General features: G+C 45.4%; 1 protein-coding gene across 2 annotated transcripts; it reads right to left on the bottom strand.

The window, feature by feature from the left end:
- Positions 1-466: 466 nt before the first annotated feature.
- On the bottom strand, positions 467-13,763 carry ISL1 (ISL LIM homeobox 1). Of its 2 annotated transcripts, XM_064404235.1 has the most exons (7): positions 13,549-13,760; positions 13,307-13,415; positions 12,231-12,420; positions 9,111-9,370; positions 6,822-7,108; positions 5,243-5,410; positions 467-2,970 (listed from the first exon to the last, which is right to left on the bottom strand). In XM_064404235.1, the coding sequence occupies exons 2-7, from the start codon at positions 13,332-13,334 to the stop codon at positions 2,854-2,856; spliced, it is 1,050 nt and encodes a 349-aa protein (XP_064260305.1). In that variant the 5' UTR covers positions 13,335-13,415; positions 13,549-13,760; the 3' UTR covers positions 467-2,853. The 2 variants fall into 2 exon arrangements, with proteins under 2 accessions (XP_064260305.1, XP_064260306.1); XM_064404236.1 differs by having other exon boundaries at positions 6,822-7,105; positions 13,307-13,763.
- Between the last annotated feature and the right edge of the window lie 4,137 nt (positions 13,764-17,900).

The raw sequence follows: 17,900 nt of genomic DNA, 5'->3' as shown, positions 1-17,900 counted from the left end.
GGCTGGGGGGTCTTTCCCTCGCAAGGACCGACAGCCCAAAGTCTCCTTCCTGCGTGGCCCTCGGAGCCGAGGGGCATTCTGCCCCCCGAAGGTCCTCCCCGAAGGCGGGGGAGAGAGGGGCAGCTCTCAGCAGCCCCCCGGAGAGCAGGTTACTCTCGCTCGGGGTCACCCCCGCCCGGCGTGACCCCGGGAGCGCCGCTCCTACCACGTACTCCTTAGCCTCCCGGCGGGCAGAGGCGAACGCAAAGGGCCCCAGGTTGCCCTCTCCTTACAGGTTTCCAGCGCCAGTTACAGACCCTCCCGAGTCGGAGACTCTGTCTCCAAACTCACCCAAGTAAGAGCGACTCCAACAACTTACACGTCAGACCACCGGGCAGAAATGATACCCCTTCTCCCTCCCGCCCCCCGAAGAGCCGCACCAATCCTCTGATCCTGCATGAAAACACAAGGGTTACTGATCACACAGTTTCAGGTAGATTTCATATTTATTTAAATATTTATCAAGTACTCAAAAATGTATTACACTTGAGCATACAAAATGAATCCAGTTTCTAATCAGGATGACTGAAATCCTTGTATTAGATTTTAACATTTTTTTAATGTTCTCTGTACTGTCGAAATGGTTTGTCTATAACTGAGCTTGCTCAGAGTGGGCTGAGATGGTGAGGAGGGAGGGAAAAGAAGGTTATGTTAAGAAAACATTGGGGTTTGGAGTAACTGACATGCAAACCAACTTGTCTTTGTCAGACTGAAAATCTCAGTATGTTCCAGTCCTTAAGGGTGTTTTAAAGTGAACCTTTGTCTTGTGCTGCCCGGGAGCACAGGGGAGCACTTGGATTGGAGCAAAAACAACCCTTTCCCATTTTTTTTAATTTACTTCTTTCTACTTTTCCCCAAGAAATTGCCCACATTTCTAGCTTTCACCACCCTTTCCCCCGCAAATTAAAAAAGGAAGAAAAGAGGGAGTGAAGAGAGGGAAGTCGACAGAAAATAAGGAACATATTCGTGCAATTTCACAGCAATATCCCCGACAGAAATATCCCCACAACTATTCCTCCTGCAGCATTATTTAATTGTTTTGACAGCAGACATTGATAAATAATGGTCATACTTGACTTGTTAAGCAAAAAGCATCCCTTTTATCAGGAGCTTATACTTAAAGTACAGGTCACTTCAACAATCTCAACAACGAGGCTTTGGTATACAGCACTTTCTTTTTATTATTTTTAAAAATAGCAGAACTCAGCAAAAAGCCTGAGCTCTCAGTTCTTTAGATGTCTTAACGTTATGTCTGATCATGCCTAGAGTAATATCACTTTTAAGGGCAAGGGATGGGGTGGGGGAACGAGACTTTCTAACGTTATCGATTGAAAGCTAAGGCATCCAACTAGCCCTGATACAGTTGTTGAAACGGAAATTTACAAGCTGGTCGTTAATACTTGCAATAAAATATCACACTCCTTTTATTCACTAACGACCGGCTTTGCATGCAATATTTTATTTCAGGTATTTTAGCTGCTAACCTGTAAATATTTAAACGAGGGAACTTTGTTCATTATTTAATGTTAATATTATTATTATTATTATTATTTTTCTATTCCAAACGCTTATCTAGTGAAATAGTCCTGAAGATATAATAATTCTACATATGGCGCTTTTATTTCACATCATATTTAAGGAAAGAAAAAGGACAAAAACACATAGAGTTAGACATATAATTCAAAGACCACGGTACAACCTTTTCTTTTTTTTTTTTCTTTTTTCTTTTTTACTTCAGCAAACAAAAAAAATAGTCAACTGACATGAAAAGTGGCAAGTCTTCCGATAATAAATAATAAATTACTTTATAATTTTGCAATGCAAGAGCAAACAAAAGGAGTGATTTTTTTTTTCTTTTTACTTGTCCTATTTTTTTTTTTACTTTTTTTCCTATTTTTTTTTTTCTAGAGAGTGAGAGATAAAGAGAAAGGAAAGAGAGAAAAACAGTCGTTATAACCAATGACTATACACATCTCTGGGGGAGGGGAAGGTTCTTGGGCGGACACATTTCAAACACGATCCCGAGACGCTTTGTGGCAAAATAGAGGTATACCTTGTTGCAATGTTTTTATAAATTCGCCTTTAAAGAGGAATTCAAAAACCTATTTTTAATCGCATCACACTTAATAGGGGGTGGATCTCAACCAAACAAAATCAAAATCCCGCTACAGGCATGCTAGAAGAGACCCAAGAAAAACCCCTTGTTAAGAGTCAACTAAAAACAACATTGCAAACCAATGCAGCTCCACCTTCCTGCAAGGAATCTTTCAACAATGCAGGGCTGAATCGCCTCTTTCCTGATGATGGAAAACCTACTGGAGCTTCTTTTGGCAAGGCTATCCCCAATATAGAAACAGCACCATTCGGAATGGGAGGGACCGGATAGAAAGTCCCTCTACCTTGGTTTCTCCCTAAGATGTGCAGTCAAATGAAAAGATTTCTTTTTCTTTTTTTTTTTTTTTTTTTTTTTTTTTTTTGAGATCCACGAGTACAAATCCTTTATATTTGGAAAACGTCTTTTCGATACTCCTCTGATCATTGAAAAGCACGGGGTTTGTGGTTCTTTTAAGTATTTTTTTTTTTCTAGTAAGATCCCATGATTGTCTTCACAGTGTTGCTACCATATTACCTTGTCTTTTCAAATATGACTCCGTTCATCTCATGGAGCAGTTCCTTGCTAGGTTCCTTACAGGGTTGTTAAGTATTCTTTCCCCCTAAATTTCGAAGTCCCAACACGTTCACTTTCCCACTCTCTTCAACAGGGGTGAGGGTAAGGGCAGAAACAGCAACAACAGATATTTGAATGAATGTTCCTCATGCCTCAATAGGACTGGCTACCATGCTGTTGGGTGTATCTGGCAGCTGAGAGGACATTGATGCTACTTCACTTCCAGTAGAGTTGGAACCAGGTCCTCCTTCTGAAAAATTAACCTGCCAAAAAGAAAAAAGAAAAGAAAAAGAAAAAAAAAAGAAAAAAAAAAGAGAGAGAGAGAGAAAAAAAAAAGAAGAAAAATAAGAAAAAGAACTGTTGCTACAACTGTAAAACTCAAAGAAAAAGTAGCAGGCAAAGAAGAACACAAAAATAAATATACAAGGCATGCAGCCAATAGGCCTGATACATCTCCACAGGAGGCTGTGTCATTGCTGGTTGCTCTGTTTAGCTTCCCCATTGACTTCACAGGAACCTTCTTCAGGCCTTCGGCCAAATCACCAAGAAAAAGTAGATTAAAAAATGGAAGAAAGAAGACTGAAAAAATCAAGCAAATAAACAAACAAACTTATTAATGAGGCCTTCTTCCCTGTCTTGCAAGAGTGGCAATCCCAAGAGGACGTTCTAGTAAATTATTTAGGAGTGCATGTGTTTTCTTGACATGAAACTGAAAGATTACTTTTTTCCCCTTTTGTGCACATACCAAAATAAACCTGGAAGGACCATCCAGCAGCAGAAGGCATTTGAAACCAGCCATCCGCTTTCATTCCTGATTCGAGGCTGGTGCTATCTCCTCTTAATGAGAGTCTGTTTGATAAAAAAGGTCACACTATTCCATCTTAATGTGCCCCGCTGCTCCCGTTAGTTTAGGAGTAGTGCTGGGAAAAAGCATGACTTGAAGGGTGGAGCTTTGTTAATCCAGAAGCATTTATTTGGCACCTATTTAGCTGGCCAATTCAGTGATTAAGGCCCTTTCCAGATTAGAACCGAGTCTTGAACGGCCAATGAATGGTCCGTTCCTTCCACTATCCTTTAATTTAGCTCTTTTCTGTATCACGTGTTATCGTGAATATATATCAATATTAATTTGTCAACCTAATGGTCTATTTACCTATATGTATATGTGTATTTGGACTATCCATCTTCCATCCTGCCTTTTTTTTTCTTTTTTTGAACTATTTAATACAAAGCCTCACTGCATCAAATATTGTTAAAGTCTCGTATTTTGTTAAGGCACAGTAAGTAAAGCAACCAAAGGAGATAATTTTTTTTTTCTCACGTCTGACGGACAGCTTGATTAAAGCAGAAAAAGCAGTGGTTGTTTTAGATGTAAGAGGATGCAAATAGCCCTGCTGCTGTGCTACAGTTTCCTGAGCAAGCATGGTGTGCCAGGAAGGGGAACACACTGCAGACTGCTGTTGGGCAAAAGAAAAGGTATTCTGCAGGAGAGCATGATACTAAACTGAAAAGGTCTGAACACAGTGCTAGATTCAACTACAAACCTTTGTCTTCCATCACTTGGTATAAAAATAAAAGAAAAAAAAAAGAAAAGAAAGGAAAAGAAAAGCCCAACAGATCAAAAAAAGATTTACAGGTTAATTTTTTGTAACTGTACTTCTGAATCCCTGAAATACTATACACAATCTACCTTACTATTTTAAATATCTGGTTTTAATAGACTTAGGGCTAGGAAACAGACTTAAAATTGAACTTTTCTCCTTAACTCACCTTGTTGTGCCTAAGTGTTGTTGGCGATTTGGTCCCATATGGGCTGCCAAGTGACGTAGACATAAGGAAGTGAGTTAAGGACAGAATTTCTTCTAAAAAGTCTACTTGGTTTTGGCTTAAAGTAGTCCATTATATTGCTTGAATTTTTCACCTAAATATGTACTAGCAATTTCCTTTCCAAAAAACAACACTTAATGTAAGCTAGATATGTATATAGATTATGTATATATATAAATATATAAAGTTATATCTAGAAGTACATGCTTAAGACACGGACTTTGAAATTTTAATTAAGAGGTCATATTTGTCTGACAAAACAAGGGCCCTGGCTGACATTTTAATCATGTATTTAAAATTTATCCTACAGCATAAAGGCAGAATCAGCCTGAAGTGGGGAGGGGTGAATTTTAGAAACTGCTTTCATAGATATAAGTACAATTAAGTGACGCATAAAGAATGTTTTGGTGAAGTGCTTTCAGTTTTCAGGAGTGTGTGAGCTATTATCAGACCTGAGTCAGGCCTTATCCAAACTCACACACAACTAAGGAATATTTCTGCTGTACACTAAGATCGATTTTGCACCAACCTCTGTGAAATCAATTCAGTTCTATGCTTTTACAGATGCAGTCATGCGCGCCTCGCAATTTCTGGAAAACCCAGCTAATCTGGATTGCTTGTCTCTCTGAGAGCACCTGACACCTGGAGTGAATCTCCCGTTGCTCTGACCCGGGTACCGGCTGGCTCGGGCTGGGAGCCGACACTTACTAGTTGCTGAAAAGCAGGTTGGTCTATGTCACTCTGCAATGCGAAGTCACTCAGTACTTTCCAGGGCGGCTGGTAACTCTGCACCTCCACGGGGTTCGCCTGCAAACCGCCGTCATGTCTCTCCGGACTAGCAGCCACCATTGGAGTTCCTGTCATCCCTTGGATATTCTGTAAACAGACCAGCAAAAGATGTTAATGAGCTTGGTTAGCTTTATTGTGTTTAAACGCTGAGTCAATAAACTGCTTTCTATCTTATCTATACGGTCGCTTGTATTTGCTTTGTTAATCTGCTGTGAATGTCTTACTCTATTCTACTCTAGGTCAGCCTGTTTCTACTCGCTGCATTTATCACGGTGGAAGTTTACTTTCTTTTCCTTTAATCCTCCTATTCGTCTCAAGGCATAGCCCCTCCGCCCCAAGCTCTCTTGAACATGAGCACTCTGTATCTCGACTGCCAATGGACGTCTCAGAAGGAGAAATGGTTAATCCTGCTCCGCTCCATAGTCCGCGTCCAGTCTGGTTTTGTTTTGCGTGACCTTAACTGGATCGTATATCCAGTGCACAGCAAACCTGGGGTACGTCATTAGCGCGCTCTTTCCAAAAAAAAAAAAAAAAAAAAAAAAAAAAAAAAGCCACAAAAAACCCAAGCCCTCTCAGTATGGTGTACAACATAACTCCAAGCCTCGACGAATAGATTGTTCAGGCGAGTTAACAACACCGTGTTTTATTGCATTCCAACAGGGTAAAATGAAACTCCTTAAATTCCACTTAACTGGGCAGCCTTATGAATTAATAGTCATTCTCGGGTCAGTCAATATACACAGGGAGAGTAACAGACTCTTCTTCAAGTAGACTTACAGCAACAATAAAAAAGAAATAAATTTGACTTAAAATGGGAACAGATAACTTGTTCTACTGAACCCAGTGCATGCTGCTTGTTTACATCACCCATGCATATATCTGCAGAAAAGAGCTCTACAGAGATATAACTATATATAAATTAACCTGTAAACACCATGGTAATTCTGAAAAATTTGCATTGCATTTGTCTTTTTCTGCAGTAAGTGCACTGACAAATACACACACTTTCTAGTATATAAAATGCTAAGAAAAACACCTCTTATTTTATTTTTATTTTTTATTTTTAACTATTTTTACTTATGGATTTATGCCTGTTTGAAAACACTGAAGAGGTCAAAGGCGTCATTTTCTCCTTAAGGAGCCCCTTGCATTTGCAGTATAAGTATTAGACGAGACCGGGTTTATTACATCCCATAAGCTCTGCAGGTCTCACTCATGCTGCAGAGGAGTTAGTCTAAGCTACTGCGTATTCTCAGCCCCACAAATTCTAAGCACGCTTAAGCAGCCTAAATCGGCTCCTCGCTGTGGTCTGTCTCTATTGCACTGACAGCAGAATCTAACTGGTAATGCCTAAGCAGTATCGCTTTCTTTGTTTTCAGGGAGATCGCAAAAAATTAGCACCATCAGACCGAGCCCTGCGGCTGTCCGGGCCGGACATACACCAAGTTTTTCTCCTTGGGAATTAAGGCAGACACGGACAGAGGCTGAAGCCACTTACAGTTTTGTCATTGGGTTGCTGCTGCTGAAGTTGCTTCATCATAATGCTCCTTTTTTTGTCCTTGCATCGCTTGTTTTGAAACCAAACCCTGATGACCCTCGGGCTGAGGCCAGTCATTTCTACCAGTTGCTCTTTCATGAGGGCGTCAGGTCTGGGGTTGGCAGCGTAGCAGGTCCTCAAGGTGTGAAGCTGTTTTTCATTAAGGACAGTCCGGACTCGGGTTGTCTTCTCGGGCTGCTTGTGGACGTGGGGCCGCAGAGCTGGCTGTCTGGCAGAGATAGGTTCTGCTGTAAGGGAAGGGGAAGGGAGGAACAGGATCCCCATGAGTAGGAAGCAGAGAGTCTGCAGAGACTATGAATCTAAGCTGGTGGGACAGGGGAAGGTGGCGGGCGGGGGGGCGGGTGATGAACCCTCTTTCAAAGGCCATTCAAGCACTCAGATCTATCGGAGCTGCTGCAGCCTCCTCTGCTTTATGCACTGGTGGAGTGACTGACATTTCTGACTCCACAGACAATTAATTTGCAAAAACAAACCACCCCCCTAAAACCCCTAATGACAGAAGCTTGAACCTGTATGAAACTTGACAGGGGAGGGCAAGTTAGCTAAGGTGTATGTGCGCTAGGAAAGGAGCAGGAGTTTTTTTATGTATTTATTTCCTGACAAATCACCAAAACAGAATTTGGCCCGAAAATTAGTGAAAGAATACTTCTTAAATTAATCATAATTCGGGTCTGCTTCTTGTATACTGAACCTAGCTCATTTTAGCCAGAAGCCGTGATAAAGTGCAACAGCTCCCGGCAGTTTGACGCTCTCGAACCAGAACAAAACAAGCCAAATTCTCTGCACCATGCCAATGGAAAAAAACCTTGTGAGAGGCCCGTATCTCAAAGCACGGGAGATGCGGTTTATCTTAAAAAGTGGAGGTGGTAGGTGTATTTACTTATACTTTGGATGAATAATTTAAAAATATCAATCTAGTGCTTTTAAAAGTAGAGCCTCGTAGAAACTGCCAAGAAATGCAAAACTACAGATGACATCGCATCAAGAGCTCAAAGTGTTCCTGTGATTCTGCTATTCTTCTGTGCGTTGTGTAGCTGTAGCTATTATGTGTAATCTGACCCAGTCGAGGGAAAAATAAAAACATAACTTTTCTTTTTTTTCTTTTTTTTTTTTTCTTTAAACTGTTTAGCTAACAGTCAGAAGTGCTCGCTTTTGTACAGTCGGGTTCCGACTTTTCTAATTTTAACAATGCATCAGCAAATGCGATGACGACAATACGAAGGCTTCAAATCTTATCAGTATTGTACCTGCCGACACACTAAGCCTTTCGGAGACATGGCACAAACACGATATAAGGAGCACAGTCTTTCTAGAATTCTGTTCTGACCAGTTATGGGATTCTTTCTCCCTATATGTCTCCAGATATGTCACCTGAAAGCAGCTCAGAAGAGGGAAATGAACCCGTTTTAGAATAGCTGTATTTACAAACAACTTTCCGAGTTACAGTTACTTGCATAGCTAAAAGGCCGGACAACCTTGTATTGTCCAAGCTTGTATTAGCCTCAGAGAAGTGTGCCTTCCTAAAGCTAAGGGTCTCTGAGTGTCTGACGTACCCGTCGAGAACTGGAAGTGTGAATGAAGTTGTAAGGTGGAGCGACTCTGAAGTTACAAGGCTGAGTTTTGAGATGAAATTCTCATCAAATTACATGAAACGTTTCAAGAAGGCAAGAGTCACTTTAAAAGGCAATTACCGAAGATTAGCTTGTTGACAGTTTTAAATTACAGCCTAAGCGCCAGCCTGTAGTTATGAAGTCTATCTCTTTTCAGACCCTACTTCCTCCAGCGCTCAGAACAACTTCTCCGCTCGCTCCTGAGGCAGCGAAGGGGTCTGAAAGCTCAGACCTGCTCTCCGCAGCGGCTCGTCCCTCTCCGGCTCAGGCTCAGGGCTGCCCCGGGCTCGGGGAGGGTGACGGAGGAATCCCGCACTCGGTGCGTGGTGGGGGCAGGAGGAGGGCAGGCTGGCGGGCGGGGGCGCGGCCCCTCCGCAGGTGTTCCGCCCCTCGGGTTCCGCGAACCCGGGCGTTTCTCGCGGCAGCTGGACCCGCAGCAGCCCCGAACGTGAGGCGCGCCTCGGCCGCCGCCTCTCCGCGGGCGCGCACGCTCAGGCCCGGCTCTCCACGGAGGTGCGGGACCCGCTGAGACCATGGGGCTCTGTCTCCCCGCCGTCCGGAGTGGGACCTGGCATCGCCAAACACCGCGGGTTTCCGCGGCGCTGGGCGCGGGCGGTACCTGCCATCTGCAGCGGCCGAGCGGGATGCAGGGGGCTGAGAGGGTCCCCGCCGCCCAGGCTGGCCCTCTCCACCACGTCGTGGTCCGCCCGGCAGAAGAGGCCGTCCTCCCGCAGTGCGAATTCATCGCCGGGGATGAGCTGGCGGCTGCAGGCCACGCAGCGAAAACACTCGATGTGGTACACCTTGGCGCGGGCGCGCATCACGAAGTCATTCTTGCTGAAGCCGATGCTGCATTTGGCGCACTTGATGCCGTATAACCTGAGCAGGGCCCAGCCCAGAAAGAAGGAGAAGGGAGGGAAGCAGGGAGAGCACGGGAGGGGGAAGGGGGAGGGCAGGGAAGGGGCGGGGGGGGGGGGGGTGGAAGGAAAAGGAAAAAGAAAGAGGTTTTCACTCCCGCTCGTGGGCAGCCCCTGGCCCCGCGTAGACGCGCCACACGCAATCCACTGCTTTTAAAAGCATGGAAAATACAGAAGCCAGAAGAGGAAAGGAATAAGCACTCTCACTCGGTTCCCTGACCACCGAGCCATAAAGGGCGGAGTGGACACAAACACACCGGTGAATGAGGAGAGCTGGGAGGCAGAGGTGTAAGAAGAAACAAAAAAACGACCCCGTTTCTTCCCGAGGATATCCAACCTCTCCCTCTTGCCCCAGCGCTAGGGCAGCTGAAGGAGTGGGGCCATCCCTGCCCTCTCCTTGCCTCCTCACCTGACCTAGCCTGGCCTGGGTCTGAACTAGACTACCCGGGCACACCAGTGAAAGGCGAGACTGCCGAAGCTGCCATCCCAGACACAAACGTGCCAGCTTCACCAAATTGTGATACTTTTCGCGCGGACCCCACTCAAGATTTGTGCCGCCTGATGTGTGCGCGGACTGCCGTCAGCTGAGCCTCCGGGACCCGGTGGGGTAATTGCCAGCGCAGGGTCCCTTCCCCTAGTCTCCTCTCACCAGATTAACTTAATACAACAATATAAGCATAACACACATGCCTCCTCAGGCTTACATATATAGTAGCGTAAATCCTCTCTCCTGCCGCCAACAAAAAGGCAGTTTCGGTGCTCTGACTCTGCCGCTTGTCTCTACCTCAGCGTCCCTGCCCCGTCTCTCCTCCTCCTGACGCTCCCACCTTGAGCCGGGGCTCAAGCGCTGCGATAGGAACGGGAGGGCAACCTCTCGCTGACAGCCCCACAAAGCAAATTACGAGTTTGGCTCCTCGTCTCCCATGGAGGAGAGGAAGATAGCTCACCCACCAGTAGATAAACACTAGAAAATGCTCCAACTCGGGCGTCTTACTGAATACTCTCTCGTCTCCCACAGGATGCTTATTAGCCAGAAGTCCTTGGTATGATTAAAATTAACATCTTGCCACAAATGTACGGGTACATGCACTGAAAAGTGTACTGGTACATAAACTGTGAAAATTGTTCTTAAAACTGAGCTATTATTTATCCCCACCACTTTCCTCACCAGTATACTTCTTGAGAGACACAGTCTGTAATGTATGCTTGTGAGCATACACTCCTTTAGCTTTTATGGTTGTAGAAGTGTTCTAATCCTATATTCAGGATTACATATACCCGAATTACACTGTTTTGAGAAGACAAAACTCCAAACGTCTGAACAGCAAAAGAACAGAGTGATCGTAACATAGGTGCATTCATAGGTACAAAAGTTGTAGTGGTTGCCCACAGGTTTGACACTTAGAGATTGGCTCACGGTCTAATTCAAAGCCATCTTGCGCATAATGCACTTTTTGCTTTTTAAATTGTAGCAGATTAAATGTATTCCGTATTAATTTAAAAGAGCTGATTTTTTTTTTTTCCCTGCTCAAATTTCTTCCGCTTAGTTCTATAAGGAGGTAAATGAACACATTTCGGTCCAAATGTTTTTCTTTCATTTCAGTTTAGAAAAAGGACAACATTTAAGAGAACTGTTCCAGCATTCTCATAAAAGTAAAGAATTTTTAAAAAAGCTCTGATTTTCGCCATTTTAGAACTCGGAGAATAATCTCACAATGGCTTGAAGGAATGGTCTGCTTATAAATTGTGCACTACAGAAGGAAAGGCTCGAGAGTTTTATTTCAATTCAGAATTATACAGAAATCAGAAAGTATATTAGGTGGCTAGGTGATTTGCTTCCAAAATTTTTTGCAAAAAAAAAAAAAATGTTCATACCTCAGTGTCATAGAAACTTATGATTTGGCAAATGCAGTAGGCGACACTGAAACGGATCAGCATGACCCAGGAGCACAAATAATAAACACACTCGAAATTCCTGCTTTGGTTTCTCTATAGTGTCAGCATTGGCAACTCTCACATTTTATCAGTTACCAGATTTTAATGTGAGGAAGGAAGCGGTTCCATTATCTAAATATACCCAATTGTTCGCGAACAGATGATGGGCAATTTGATCTGCTCTGTCTAATTCATCAGTACAGATAAGATAAGAAAGAAAAGGCAGTCAGATATCACCAAAGGGGTTAATATTTAAAAAAGATTAAATGTCAGTTATTTTAGCTAAGAAACATTTCGGTCTAGGTTTTAAGGTCCCCATAAAAGGAGCTTCCAGTCCGAAGGAAATTTGGGGCTTGTTTTTGTTTTCTTTTTGTTTTTTGTTATTGATAGGCCTAGTTTAAGTAGGTTTTTTTGGGTTTTTTCCTACCCGTGTATTTATGTTTACGGCATACATGCTTGAAGTGCCTTTCTTTTGAATGCCACTATGTCTTTGCAGAAACACAGAAATGCATTTCTCAGGTTGTCTAGAAAGTCATCTGTTCCGTGTTGCTCATAGTATCTACACTATTGAAAATATTCTTTGTTATCTATGATTATCCCCTTGGTTAGAATCACAGGATGCATTACCAAAGTCCTCTAAAAGGTCCTACACGGTCCCGAACCTAGTTCTAGAACTACAGATATTTGCATTTGAAAAGAAGAAATGAGAAAAACTTCTCTACTAACTTTTTGCCTCTCAGGTCTATTCATAGGAAAACACATAAAAACATATTAATTATCTCATACCCGCTTCTCACAGATTTCCCTCTTTATTTCTCCGTCAAATTTTTAAAGTTTAAAAGAAAAATAAAATCTCACCAAAAAATTAAACAACGTAAATGGCGTACCTGATATAATCTCTTTTACAGTAGGTTTTGCCATCCCTAACAAAGCACGTACAGGTCTCGTCCAAATACTGATTACACTCTGCACACTTCAAACACGCCGCATGCCATTCCAAATCCGGAGAAACCCTCAGAATATACTGATCGTGAATTTGATTGCCGCAACCAACACATAGGGAAATCAGACGTTTTTCTGAAATGAAAATAAATACATGATTGACTAACCGTTTACTCTCCTACAGAGATAAACACACTTTTAATGTCATTCCCTTATAAAGCGTATTGTGGGAGCGTTGTTTGGTTTCTGCCTTTTTTTGTTTGTTTGTATATTTGGGGGGGGGGGGGGAGGTGTTTGTTGGGGTTTTTGAGTTTGTTTTTTTTTTTAAAGAATATTACACTTCTGATGGTAATTATAGTGTGCTATCAAAACCTTGCCTCGCTTAGAACGGAGGCGCAACATATGTTAAAAATGTAAATGTGAAAAATCTTTGGGGTGAAGGTCCTCATTTCAAAAACCTTGCACGGAATCAAAACTCCAAACTCCCACGTTGTTTAATTTTTATTTTATTGTTGACTTGTTTGAACGCCCTGCCTTACGAGGAGAGTACCTATGTGTTTCATTTCGTATTTTAAGGGGCTCTGACTGGAAAAGATGAAGCATGGTGGGGTGCACTTCCCACTGAGCCCTTTCCCTCAGAAGAAGGGAGTCGAGTCTTCTAGCAAGAACAAGCATCATTACGGTTGTCACTTGCCCTCTTTTGCAAGTCTAATGCTAATACCCCTAGACCGAGTAGGTGCTGGATAGTCAGACAGCCTCGCCGCAGTCTATCACGAGAAGAATTTAAGTCTCCGTGCTTGGAGATCCCATCAAAATCCTATCTGCTCCCCAAACTTTAAAAGAGAGTAGGACCCCTAGACTGTTAACATATAAGGCTACGACAGAGCAAGCATGCAGGCATGGTAACAAAGGCACCTTCTCTACCATTCAAATGAAGTTCATCACTTTAGCAGTTCGTCTGCCTGAGACGATTACAATAGACATCACATTTATTCCAACAACGGTAAAGATTCCGCCTTACTTTTTGGTGGGTCTCCCATGTCTCCCATATCTGTAAGAGGGTGTAATGTCCACAGTGAAATGGTGTACGGTTTCGTTTTAAGACCCCAAAGTAGGTTTGAAAGCTGTCGCTAAAAACAAGAATAATAACAATAATAATAAAAAAATAGAAGTATTAACAGAGGCAAAAAAAAAAAAGAAAAAAGAAAAAAATCGAAATCGGAAAAAAAAGGGAAAAAAAAAGAAAATGGTACAAAACACCACCGGCGTGGGAGACACTGTCAGGGCTGCGGAGAGAGAAGGGGACGCGCGGTGAGGCGCGGTGCGGGGCGCGGCGCCGGGGGCGCGGCGGGTTCCGTCCACGCGTAGCGGCGCGGCGCGGGCGCGGAGCGGTGGCGGCGCAGGAGCGGCGCGGTGCGGAGGCGCGGTGCGGAGGCGCGGAGGCGCGGCGCGGTGCGGTGCGGTGCGGAGGCGCGGCGGTGCCGGACTGGGCGCTGGCGGCGCGGGCGCTCGCCTCGCCCTTATCTCCTACTCAAACTTCTCTGCTCCAACTCAGCCCGCTCGCCATTGGCGCGACGTCACGCGCGGGCACGTCACGCCCGCGCGCGGCCATTGGCTGCGGCGGCGCGGCGCAGCGGCCCCATTATCATATCCCGGCGTCTGGCGGCGCGGCCGCCCGGCCCGCGCTCGCGCGGCCAACTTTTCCTCGCTCCTTATTTGTATTTCCCTTTATACTTTCGTCTTGTCGCTCTCCTCCATCGCCGGCGCTTATCTCCCGTCACACCTTTCATTTTCCGTCCCGGCCCCGCACGGGTTCCTGTACCCCCTTCCCCCGTCCGGGCTTGCTGCGCCGCATGTAGCATTTCCGTATGGATATTTACATATAGGTATATTTATACACGCGCAAACACATATATATGCATATATTTGTGTGTGTCTGTGTATAAGTATATGTACATTTATATATATATATATATAATTTTTTTAGTGGTGGTGTTAACCCAACTGTTTTCTTCCTGAGCGTTTATCTTTCCCAGGCGGGTGCCACGCTCTGGTTTGCCCAGGCGGAGATGCCCTGAAAAGGGAGGGTAGGGCGGGCTGGCTGGCTAAGCACGACCCCAGCCACGAGATGGGACTGTTTACGTTTTCCTCCAGCCTCTTTCTCTTAAATTCATGGATAAAATCTTCAATATTTCTGCTAAATACAAGACTGAAGAAGGCAAAAATATTTACCTTAAATGGTCTCTCAAGAACTTCTGCCTTTCCCCAACAAAGAAAATACCTTAAAGTTCTTATTATTTGAAAGAAAAAAAAAAAAAAAGGAAAAAAGAAAGAAAGAAAGAAAAAAGGGATGGGGGTGGGGAGAAGACGCGGACTTGCTGTCGGAGCGGACCTGCGGCGCTGCTCCCTGGAGGCGATGTGGGGAGTCCTCAGCCGGAGCCGCGGCCAGGAGAGGTGCCGTGCGCTGTCCGCGCCTCCGTCTGCGCAGCGGCGCACGGCGCCCCTCGGACTACAGAAGGCAGTTTTCTGAAAGTTTCCCAAACTGGGCAAAACGCATCTTGGACGTGGGCACTGATTGCTTTTGTGTGTTTTTCAAAGGGCAGATTCCACTTCGGCTGCTCGGCTAGTCTGTGCAGAGCCGTACCCGAGCACTACCGCCCCAGGATCTTCCGATACCCCCTCTCCACACCCGGATTTAAACGTTCCCTTTGAGTTTGTTTAGATCCCATTTTTGTCTTCTGTTCCGTATGGACTGTTATACCGCCCTCAGCAACGTAGGGTAGAAGTGCCCTCCAATCACTGTTCATCAGGAAAATATACTTGTTTTCAATGTCCCACGTTTCTAAAAGGCAAGAGTTTGGGTCTACGAGAGGCAAAGCCGTACTCATGCAGAATAATTTTCCACGAGGAAGTCTGATTGCGATGAGACAGCCAAGAAATAGTTCCGAAACTCGCATTTGCTGCTAAGAGAGCTACTAATCAACGGACCATCTTGCATTTCTAACTTACTTTGCAAGATGTTTTCCTTTCCGAAGCTGAGGGAGCAAACACACCCTCCAGGTTTATTTCAAACAAGAAGCGGGACCCAGTGTTGCCGCTTGCGGAGATAACTAACCTAGCCTGAAATGATCTCAAGATAGTGTCAGGAGGTAAAGATATGGTTGTAAACACGCGCACACTGTTAATTTACATATTCGACGTTTAAATAAACGGTGTGAAATGCAACTCTTCTGGGTGATCACTTCCACACCCAAGAAACTGGCGGTATATACATGTGGGGATGTTGGTGTACATGCATATATAGAAAATACTAGTATACGTGTAACTATGAAAACTTAGCCATTGAGGTATCAGAATAGTAGCTGTAAATCTCTCTGTTAGTTAAGTAAAGCAAAAAAAGCAGTTTGAAAGACTTCTGAGCCGGGCAGCTCCGCACAGCCTGGCACGAGTTTGGGGCAAACCTTTAGGGATAGCCAATTTCACTGAAATCCACGGCTGCAGCGTCGTCCCTGCGCCGCTCGTCCGCTTTCTGCCCGTGCCCCTGCCGGCCCTGCCGCTGCGGCCGGGGCTGGCGCGGGTGGCTGCGCGGGTCGCAGCGCGGGTCGCTGCGCGGGTGGCTGCGCGGGGAGCAGTGCGGGTCGCTGCGCGGGTGGCTGCGCGTGTCGCTGCGCGGGTGGCTGCGCGGGGAGCAGCGCGGGTCGCTGCGCGGGTGGCTGCGCGGGTCGCTGCGCGGGTCGCTGCGCGGGGAGCAGCGCGAGTCGCTGCGCGGGTCGCAGCGCGGTGCCCGCCCGGCCTCTCCCCGCGCAGGCGGCGCGGCGACCTCTGCTGGCCGCGGGGCGAGCGAGCGCGGCCCCGCGCGGTGCGCGCCCGCCGGACCTTTTGTGTCTTTCCTCCGGGTGCGCGGCAAATATCATCCTCTACCCCGCCCCGAGGGGCGCGCAGGGGCCTCTTTCCGCCCCCCACCCCACCACCTCCCCCCGGGGTGACCTCGCGTGCTGCGAGCTGAGAAAACGTCCGAGTAATTAAAAAAAAAAAAAAATTAAAAATCACCCAATGACTGAGAAAAAGAAAATTCCACGATTTTATGAGACTCGAAGAGAGGTGTTTTCCCGTACTACATTTTATGCAATTTTTCCCGCTTAGGTGTTTGTATTTATTTAAAAAAAAAAAATTAACTTGCTTAAAGTACAGCCCCTCCCAGATTTGAAATAAAACATCTTATTTTTCACCGTTATACACTTGATTGAAAATAATTCAATCTGATTGTAATTCTATTAACCCCTATTGCCAAAATTTTGGTTTAACTACTACTTCTGAGAGAGGTGACTGCAGTTTAAGCTTGATCTTTGCAAATGATGTGCAATAAGAGAGAAACCTGTCTCCGCCCCACAAACCAGGATTGGGAAAAAAGGAGGGCTTTGATCAAGGGGTTTTTTCCTCTCTCGTGCTACTGATTTGCTTGCTGTGTATTCGATTCGCGTTACCAGTAAGGCGAAGCTCTATATTTAGCCAGCATCAGAATCAGGTTTAAGGGAGTGGAATAATGAGTGGAACTGCCAGTTTCAATGAATAAGGTATTTAGAGGAAAACCCTGGTGAAGGATATCAGTATACACGTGAATAGAAAGACGTAAACCGAGATTTGTACATATATGAGACACTTCCGAAAATACATGTTTTTTCCCTCCCCTCTATCGTATTTATTTACTTTTGGGATGGGGGCTGGGAAAGTCTGCTAAAAGTCGGTGACTCTACACAGAAATCAATAGCTTTCATCACGTTGAGGGGCTGAAATGAGATTATATGCATTCGAGGAAAGGGAACGGGGGCAAAAAAAAAAAAAATACAACCCCCAACCCGACAGTGACGATTAACCCTTTTCGTCCCGTAAAGTACCGCTATAAATTCTGTCCTGAGTTTGCTTAGTGGCAAAAACTAGGACGTTTCCCAGGAGAGAAAAAAAAAACCAAAACCAATCAGCTTTGGGAAATTATTTAGGAGGTGTTGCTGATTTCGGGAGAGAGGATGTGGGTTCTCTAGGGGCTGGAGAGAAGGGTGAGATGCCCTTGCTAGGGCTGAGGCAGCACCGGGCTGCGGCGGCCGTGCGCCGGGTGCGCAGGGGTAGCAAGGGCTCCTCGGCCGCCCTCGGGGCTTGTCGCGTTCACCGTCCCGGGGTTCAGAAGAGGGGACCTGGCCGCAGGACGCAGCGAATCTCCCACTCCTGTCGGAAGAGCTATTTTTGTCCCACGGCATGGCGGTGGCTCAGCGCAGCCTCGCCAGTCGGGCACGCAGAAACACTCCTTGAGTCTGCTCCGGTTTAAAACTTGAGGAGCTTTGGACCAGAAAGATGCTTTGCAAGAAGTGTCTGGAATTGAGGTTCCCAGAGGTTCAGATTTCCCCTCGCTGTCTTGCGGAAGGTGGTGAGGAGACCGTGCGGTGGATGTGCCGAGAGGGGAAGAGGTTTCGCGCAAGGCTGAAACTGGAAGCAGCTCAGCGGGGAAATCAATCACGAAATGAATTAGCTGCTCCGGGGTGTAGGCTTTGACTCATCTAGAGGTGTGCGATCTTTAATCTTCAAGTCTTAGCTACTGCATGTGAGGGAGAAGTGTACCATAA

The sequence above is a fragment of the Passer domesticus genome, chromosome Z, assembly GCF_036417665.1.
Source record: "Passer domesticus isolate bPasDom1 chromosome Z, bPasDom1.hap1, whole genome shotgun sequence".
In the NCBI taxonomy this organism is placed as follows: Eukaryota; Metazoa; Chordata; class Aves; order Passeriformes; family Passeridae; genus Passer; species Passer domesticus.
This window is presented reverse-complemented; position numbering and strand designations above follow the sequence as displayed.